Source organism: Cebus imitator, unplaced genomic scaffold (genome assembly GCF_001604975.1).
Source record: "Cebus imitator isolate Cc_AM_T3 unplaced genomic scaffold, Cebus_imitator-1.0 Scaffold79, whole genome shotgun sequence".
NCBI classification, from domain to species: domain Eukaryota; kingdom Metazoa; phylum Chordata; class Mammalia; order Primates; family Cebidae; genus Cebus; species Cebus imitator.
The window spans coordinates 410,617-419,929 of NW_016107394.1; the positions used below are offsets into that span (position 1 = coordinate 410,617).

Sequence of the window (9,313 nt, forward strand, 5' to 3'; positions counted from 1 at the left end):
ACAAAGGACCCAAACTCATCGTTTTTGATGGCTGCATAATATTCCATGGTGTATATGTGCCACATTTTCCCTATCCAATCTATCGTCCTTTTTTGTATGTCTACCCCACAAGGCTGTCTAGGCAATTTAGCTATATCATATATGTAAAACTTTCAAAGATAATGCTTAGTATGTTCTTTTATTCACAATAAACTTTAGTTATTTTAATTCCTTACATAAATCATAAACATAATGACACAGACCAAAAACACCATGAAGAATGTGTGGCAAGTGAATGAGGGACTCCAGAAACCACCTGGAGGGGACGAAGGGCCGTAGCTGGTTTTCTAAAGGGGTTGCCTAAGTTAAGGCTTAAAGTGCTTATAAGCAGAAGTTAGATGGGTAAAAAAAAAAAAGTTGTTGAGTGTTCTCCTTTCTCTAAGCATACATTATAGGAATATAGTGGGCAAAAGGATAACAAAGCCTGTTCTCTTGACACATTTTGGTGGTAGAGACAGACAACAGCATAGGAAATGATTATTTCACACACTGCTAAGTACTCTGAAGGAAATATAGTGGGGTGATGGGTTAAGAGCAATTAAACGGATGAGCAGGGATGGCCTCTATAAAGAGGGGATATTCTGAACAAAATTATGAGTGATATGATGGAGTTAGGTGTTTGAAAAATAAAAATTGAGGGATGAACATTGAAGAATGGCATAACAAGTATAGCAGTCCTGAGATAGACATAAACCTGAGTGTTCTAGCAAGAGGACCAGTGTGGCTGGAGTGAAGTAAGCTGGAAGCTACATTAATTAGTGAATTGAATATGGTTGGGGGGGTGCTAGACAAGACTGACATCTGTGCATTTATTCATTATTCAACACTCACTGAACAATTTCTGCAAAAATTAATAGGAATAAATTGATGAACAAGACACATTTCCCATTCTCAAGAAATTGTCTAGTGAAGGTGTCTGAAATATTTTGCAACTTCAGATGATCTACTAACTGATTCCTGAAGGTCAGCCAGAAGTTATCTGGGTGAAATTAAGGAAAAATAGCATCCTAAGCAAAGCAAGTATTCTTAGAAAAAGCCAAGAGATAGCTTAAGTCCATTATTTGCTGAAATCATTATTTGTTATTTGTTGATGACAAAGACTATTATAAATAATTATTGTCAAAAATACTTAAGTGGTAAACTGAGAGAAGGAGGCTGTCTAAAAGTGCAGTCAGTAATACACTGAAATCAGAATTTACAGCGACTGTAGGTTTAGTATTCATGCAACCAGTATTGAGTACCTCAGGCCTTTAGCAGAGAAGACAAGTAAGTTTTGGCAGACACTACAGTTTGTGCTTTCGGCCTGGCATGATTGCAGCAGGAGGAAAGGAACTGCCTGAAGAAGTCATGATATCTTCCAATTGGATATGGTTGACATATTACAATTTGAGGACTCCATCCTCAGGGAATGCTTAAGATTTCGAGCTTAGGAAATGAGCAGTTTTTTTATTCCATGACAGTCACTCACACATTTTCAATTTAACCAACAGATATTTATTGGGCCTTTATTTGTCCTAATATGTGCTAAGCCCTAGAGGTATAGAAAAACGAAGATGTGCAGACATAAGTGTCATGTGGAGTTTACAATTTGGCAGAGATGTAAACAATCTTTTAAACAATTAAAGACTCCTATTTATTTTAAATTATGGTGTAGATCAATCAGTGTATAAGAAAGGGAACAAAATTTATGTATAAATTTGTCATACTTGGAGCAAAAATGTGTCGGCAAAGCTGAATACAGTACATCTAGCTATGTCCTGCTACAGAAATAAACAAGATAAAGAGAATTGAGGAAATGTATTTGTGGTAGGCAGAGTGCACCTTCTCCTAATGATTTCAACATTATAATCCCTGAAATTTGTAAATATATTACTTTACACGGCAAAAGATACTTTGCAGTTTAATTAACATTCAAAACCTTAATGTAGGCAGAATAGCTAATATTATCCAGGTGAACCCAATCTAATTATATGAGTCCTTAAAAGTAGAGACTTGTTACTGGCCATGGTCAGAAAGAGATGAGATGATACAATGAAGTCACAGGAGATGCAATGTCCATGGTTTGAAGATTAAGGAGGGGATCCATAAGGCAAGAATTGTGGATTACCTCTAGAACCCAGAAAATTCACAGAAACAGATTTTCCTCTATTTCTTAAAAAAGGAATGCAGGCTTGCTAACATCTTGATTTTAGCCCAATGAAACCCATGTCAGAACTCCAGCCTACAGATTTGTAAGACAATACATTTGTATTGTTTTAAGCCAAGTTTTTAATAATTTGTTATGCAGAAATATAAAACAAATGCAGCATTTCTGACAAAAAATACACAAAAAGCAGAGGTTTGGATATAAGTAACATGATGTGTTTATGTTACTCTGTTGAAGTGTAAGACAGAGAATATTTATAGAAACACAGTAGAGAAAAGCAGGTACTGAATGATGGAAAAGGCTTTGTACATATACAGAGACTTGCCACTATCTTGTAAGTTGCTGCACAGGTATCGAAGCATTTTAAGTTGGTTAAGTTTACATTTTAGAAAGATCTTTCAAATAGCTTGACTGGAGAATCCAGGGGAAGTTTTAAACATGAGCTAAAATAATAGCAGTGGAAAATCATGGGTGAAGAAGCATATTAGACTTTAGCAAGGTAGGATCTTCACAGTTTGACAACCAAACTTGGTTTAAAATATCTATTTACTCCCATGTCTATATCCAAGGATCATTGTCTAAGAGGGACGCGGCTACTTTCCTAGTCATGGCAGATAAGCAGCATCTAGGTTTCCTGTTTCAAATTCTCTGTAGTTACCGGTTTTTGAATATTCATTCACCTGTGCCAAATCCTCAAGACAAAATTCAAATCCGTCATTCAAACGTCCAGTTCCTTTGAAAAGCTTTTCTTTCCTGTTTAAGACACTCTTACCTCAGTACCCCAGAGAGATTGCCATGTCAGTCTTAACTTTCATCCTTCAAATTGTATTTTCAACTGAATATGCAATCTTTTGATTTTTCCATAAAATATTTCCTCTGTACATAAGAAAACAGTTTAAAATATAAATTTCCATGAAAAATACTGTGGTGCCAAATGCCATGTCCAGCAGGAATCAATTTTTAAAAACATTAGAAGGGCTAACTTTTTTTAAGGTGAAGGGAAAGACTAAATCACAGGAAAAAACTGAACAGCAAAATCATAGGGGTTTTAAAATTATCTTTTAGTCACTTAGTTAAATGTGTGAGAATTGTCTATAAATTACATGTTGGTTTTAGAAAAAAAATAACAATAACAGCTAAATGATTTTGCTCTCTCCCTGCCTTTCCTAAGTCATTACTTTACAGCAGGATTATTGTGCCTTCTCCTGTCAATCTTCCTCATTTTCCCCAAATTCAATCCATCTTGCTCATGCTTACAGGCACTCTCTTCTTTAAATTTATCATGCAGAGACTAAATTGGCATTCCAATACCTCCTGAATTTAGACTTTTCAAAGCTTTTCTTAAGTGCTCCAAAATCTGGTTCACTTATCTTATGCAAAACTATCACTTGCTATTTGTTAAATTATACTTTCTATTCTAATCAGATCAGCATCCTTCATAGTTGCCATGTGCTCTGCTATTTTACCTTTCCTTGATAGCACGAGCTTAGACTTTGTATATCATCTGTACTAGATACTAGTTGAATGATAATCTCAATCTGCCCTAATTTTATTAATTCTTTGTGGGCTGGCTCAAATCCAGCTGCTTCATCATATGAGTGTTTTGTTTCGACTCCTCTTAAAATGTTAATTAAACCTCTATATCTTATGCATCTCTTGATTATTTTTTTCTATCCTGTTAAATTATATTCTCAACTTTATTATAAATTCTGCACTACACAGCTTTCAGTACCTTGCTCCAGTCCTTCATTTGTGACTTCTGTAGCCTTAAACACATAGCAAATGCCAGTAAATGCTTACCGGTTGATAATTTATTACCTAATTATTCACATTCTTATTTCCCACATATGTGAAGCAACTTCTCCAAGATCTTCTCCCAGATTTGTCGAGTCTTTACACAGTACACAATGGGGTTCATAATGGGTGGCACCAACAAGAACATATCTGCAATAAGGATTACAGCAAAAGGACTTTTGTGCTTGGCAAAGCGGTACATGGCAGCCAGGGTGATGATGGGCACATAGAAGGTGAGCACAGCACAAATGTGGGAGACACAGGTATTTAGGGCCTTAAGCCTCTCTGCTAAAGATGCAATGCTGAGTACAGTCTTCATGATCAGCACATAAGACAAAAGAATCAATGCCAAGTCCAGCATAATACAGAAACCAATGAATAAGCCATAGATGACATTGATCTTGTTGTCAGAGCAGGCCAGCTTCATGGTATCTTGATGAAGACAGTATGAGTGAGAAAGAAGATTCTTTTGACAATATTTTAATCTCCTTAGGGTGATGGGAAATGGAAGCACTGAGAGAATGCTCCTAATGGCTAAAATAAGTCCCATTTTAGCAACCCTGTTGCTAGTGATGATAGAACTGTATCTTAAGGGATTGCAAATAGCAAGAAAGCGGTCCAAAGACATAATTAGAAGTACTGAGGATTCCATGACAGAGAATCCATGAATGAAGAATTCTTGGGCCAAGCAGGCATTTGGTGAAATTCTCATGGTGTTGAACAAGAAGACCCTCAGCATGGTAGGAAGGGAGGAGAGGGACAGGCCCATGTCAGAGACAGCCAACATGGCAAGGAAATAATACATGGGCTCATGAAGCGAGGGCTCTGCCTTTATGATAAAGAGAATGGTGCAGTTGCCCATGATGGCAACTAGGTACATGAGGCAAATGGGGATGGAGAACCAAATGTGGGCATGTTCCAGTCCTGGGATCCCAATCAGAAGGAAAAACTTGACTTCAGAGTTATTGAGATCAGACATGATGAGGCAGATATGAGCTCATTAGCCAGATCTGAAACCATATAAATGAAAAGCAGTCATGCTTTTGGTTAAAACTCAGTTTTGTGGGGATAAGGGGTTCATTCATATACAATACTCAAAAGCATATTTGGCTGTTAATCAACTGCACTCTTCAAAATTTACCAGAAGCTCTTAAGCATGTTCATATTCTCCAGCATGGTAAAGTCACTTCTAACAACTTGGCCTAAGTTGGTGACTTTTTACATTTTTTTTTTTTTTAGATGGAGTTTGCTCTTGTCACCAGGCTGAAGTGCAATAGTGCAATCTCAGCTCGCTGCAACCTCTGCCCTCCGGGTTCAAGCAATTCTCCTGCCTCAGCCTCCTAGGTAGCTGGGATTACAGGTGTGTGCCACCACGCCTGGCTAATTTTTGCATTCTTAGTAGAGATGGAGTTTCACCATGTTGGCCAGGCTGGTCTCAAACTCCTGACCTCTGGTGATTCACCTGCCTCAGTCTCCCAAAGTGCTGGGATTACAGGCATGAGCCACCGCTCCCGGCCCTACTTTTTAAAATTTCTAACCAAATATATAAAACATATCAAAGTGGAGCTTCTTTGAAATGATAAGACGCTTAGAATCTTTTCTACTACTTTTTCCATTGTCTTCAGTAGTACCTATATGGGCTTTAAAATAAGATCTCTGAGCTTTGTGTAGAAAGTGTGAAAGAAATGGTCTAAGAACTGTAATCCCAGCACTTTGGGAGGCCGAGGCAGGAGGATCATGAGGTCAAGAGATTGAGACTATCCTGGCCAACACAGTGAAACCCGTCTCTACTAAAAATACAAAAAAATTAGCTAGGCATGGTGGCACACACCTGTAGTCCCAGCTACTCAGGAGGCTGAGGCAGGAGAATTGCTTGAACCCAGGAGGCAAAGGTTGCAGTGAGCCGAGGTTGCGCCACTGCACTCCAGCCTGGCACCTAGTGACGGAGTGAGACTCTGTCTCAAAAAAAAAAAAAGAAAAAGAAATGGTCTAAGAAAATATTCAGAGATCACTGCAAATATTTGGAAAATATTAAGTCATTAAATGCTATAAAGTAAATGAGTTTATAGACTACCTCTTATACTTAATAGGCAGGTACTTATGCACATTTTACACATAAGTAAATATATATGTTATATCAAGTGTTATAGAACAATAAACACAATGATTTCTGTTCAAATGCATTTTCCCTTTGTTTGACTTAAACTTATTTGGGCCTTATTTTAAATCTGTAAAATGAATACAATTTTGGTATGTTTTGATAATTATAGATGTTTATGAAGTTCCAAACACAGATCTAGGTATATAAACCACAAACAAGTTTCTATAAATATTAACACTGATTACACAGTAGTTTCCAATAGAACACGTTGGAGAAATAAAACAGTGGATGAATTCTTTGGAGCTATGTATCTTTATTTCTTCATGTATATATTCATGTATTAAATATGATAATTCCTAGCCCAAACACTTATGTTTCACACTTAATGTTACCATTTTATTTCAAGAAACAATTTGAAGCTTTACAGCAGTATCATGTGCATATTTATCTTATCTATCTTGATTGGATTTTATCTCATATCTCTGTATTTAATTAGTCATAGAAATTAGTCAAATAAATGCATATTTAGTCAAATAAACTCTAAATGAAAAAGAATCCAAAAGTTTGAAATAAAGCACTAAAAATTTACCTACATAATAAACTGAACCTGGTTTTGTTTTATTCTCTTTTAAAAATACATACAAGTTATATTTTCAGAAGTAAATTATGCAATCTTGCAACTTATCATCAAGTTTTTGGCCTTCAAGATAAACAGGTCAAAATTGGTAAAACTATCAGAGAAGCAGATATCTCTAAGATAACCATCAGAATTTCCAGCTATTATTTAATAAGCTTTCTAAGTAAATGCATAAATAAAAATTATGAAATTAATAATTTCCATTAAAAATAGCAAAAATACAAAAGTTGAAGGTAGAACCAATGGAAGGCTAGAGAGAACAGGACATGGTATCCTCACTCCAGAATTTTTTAAACTTCAACTTGCAAGAAAAAAATGTCATCAGTCTTCAGTGGAGAACATAGGGGCACTGAAAATTTATTGAGCTCCTTTCTATGAAAGCTTAACTGTGAATTTATATTGTATTTTGCGATTTTTTTTTTTTGAGGATAATTTTAAAAGTACATAGTAAATAACAAGCAGTCCTGGACCAATATATTTTACTTTTGCTAGGTACTGTCTTCTAAGAAACATTTTGAGAACACATGGACACAGGGAAGGGAGCATCACACACTGGGGTCTGTCGGGGGGAAACAGGGGAGGGACAGCAGGGGGTGGGGAGTTGGGAAGAGATAGCGTGGGGAGAAATGCCAGATATAGGTGATGGGGAGGAAGGCAGCAAATCACACTGCCATGTGTGTACCTGTGCAACAATCTTGCATGTTCTTCACATGTACCCCAAAACCTAAAATTCAACAACAACAACAACGAAAAAACATTTGGCAGCATGTGAATGGATCTGCACCTTCTACACAGAAAAAGCCTGGAATAGTTTGAACTTTAATCTCCCACCATGGTGGTGAACCTAATGCAAAACACAGGATAAGTATAGTGTGAAGGTGGTAGTGGATTGTGAGATGTCATTAAAACCATTCTCCTGGTATTTGTTGGACTATGCTTTCTTATCAGCACTTAACTCGGGGTTCCTTTTTTTCCCCCGTTTTGCTGAGGGATATTGACTTAGATCTTTCAGAGAATGCATCTGTCATGCATCTTTTATTATAGAAGATTCTGCAGTGTTTTATAACGTACTACTTTCATGTAACTCTACCCTACCCAACTCCACTACTACCGTAGACATTGACTACTCAATATTAAAAAGGTCTGGAAAAGGTTATATTTTTCCTCATGTATCTGTCATCAATATAATATGTGGCATACAAAAGGCTCTCAGCAAACATGCAAAGAATGAATGTGAATGGAAGGAATATATAATATGTAGAATCATTTCTTAGCACCTTCTCCCTTTTCTTCTGTGGCAGGAACTAGGGGATATTGATGTCTACTCCTCCCGTATTTTCAGTGGTAAACTCATTATTACACAGAGTATGCATTTGGATGTGTATGAACTTCAGAAGAGATAGTTCAACAAGGCTGTTTATTCAGTAGTATTGACATGATAGATGGTATCTGAAGCCAAAGAGTAAATGAAATCATATAGTAATACAAAATTTAAATCTCATTGAATGCTGAAGAGCAGGAAGATTGTTGAGAGCATCTTGCAAAGGAATATTCAGAGAGGCAGAATATAGTAGATGCCAAAAGAAGGGAATGTTTAAAGGAAGGCAGTCCACAGATCAAATATTGCCCATGCCATTTAGAATTGCTATTCTTTAAGGCAAAAATAGTTCTCCAACTAATGCACAAACAGCTTGGTATAAATCTCAGCTTGGTAATTTACCCTGTGTGAATCCAGGAAAGCTGCTTAAGCAGATGTTACCTCAGACTTATGCTGGACTATCTGATACAGTTTCTAACATGATGAAGATAATTAGTAAATACAAGTGACAAATAACTACTTCAACAAAATTTCCCTAGCCATTCCCTCCAGACATCAAGTCTTAGACTGGACAATAGTAATTTGTATTTTTTAATTGACCATAAAGCTTGCTTTTATTTGTCATATTATTAAGTAAATAGGTCCCTACTAATATTAGTGTATTAGAAAAATGATATTTAACCTTCCTATTTAAACCTCAGGGCCATAATATATTTTCTCTTCATGTATGCACACACACTGAAGCCACTTACTCTTCCTCCCCATAGACATGCATGCAGATATAAACTGTTTAGTAAAACCTTAGATTTAGGCTTCCAAATGGATTTATAGCTCCTTAAACTTACCAGAATCAGATGCTCAGTAAGTTCCTGAAGGATAAAAGCAAGAACTCTCCACTTTGACCTTCACTTTACCTAGATGTACCTACTTCTCTTTTCCTACCCCTCTTTTGGAAACAAAAATATAATTTATTAACAGCATAAAATACAAAATAATAGTGCAATTTTTAATGTTGCTATAACTACTACTAATAATAACAGAAGGTTGTCCAGGCAGAATAAAATGCCCATTAATGGAAAAACAAAATTGTGGAGAATAAAGAAAATAAGTAGTTAAAAATGAACAAATAGGATCACAAAAATATTAATAGCAACGTTATATACATTTTAAGTACATGTAGAGTTTAAGATGCATGCCAACAATTACACAAAGGGAAAAAGGAGATAAATGTATCTGAAATACCCTACATTTCTAACATTATCATATGTGTGTGTACTG

At 36.1% G+C, this 9,313-nt stretch overlaps 1 protein-coding gene across 1 annotated transcript; it reads right to left on the reverse strand.

Annotated features, from left to right (window-relative positions):
- Positions 1–2,799: 2,799 nt before the first annotated feature.
- LOC108307451 (olfactory receptor 51A7) lies at positions 2,800–8,897 on the reverse strand. Its single transcript, XM_017532815.2, has 2 exons — positions 8,836–8,897; positions 2,800–4,989 (listed from the first exon to the last, which is right to left on the reverse strand). Exon 2 carries the CDS (start codon positions 4,956–4,958, stop codon positions 4,020–4,022), a length of 939 nt encoding a protein of 312 aa, XP_017388304.1. The 5' UTR covers positions 4,959–4,989; positions 8,836–8,897; the 3' UTR covers positions 2,800–4,019.
- Between the last annotated feature and the right edge of the window lie 416 nt (positions 8,898–9,313).

Bases quoted from the DNA above. Each gene is read 5' to 3' on its own strand.
- LOC108307451 (XM_017532815.2), bottom strand. From the start codon at position 4,958: ATGTCTGATCTCAATAACTCTGAAGTCAAGTTTTTCCTTCTGATTGGG.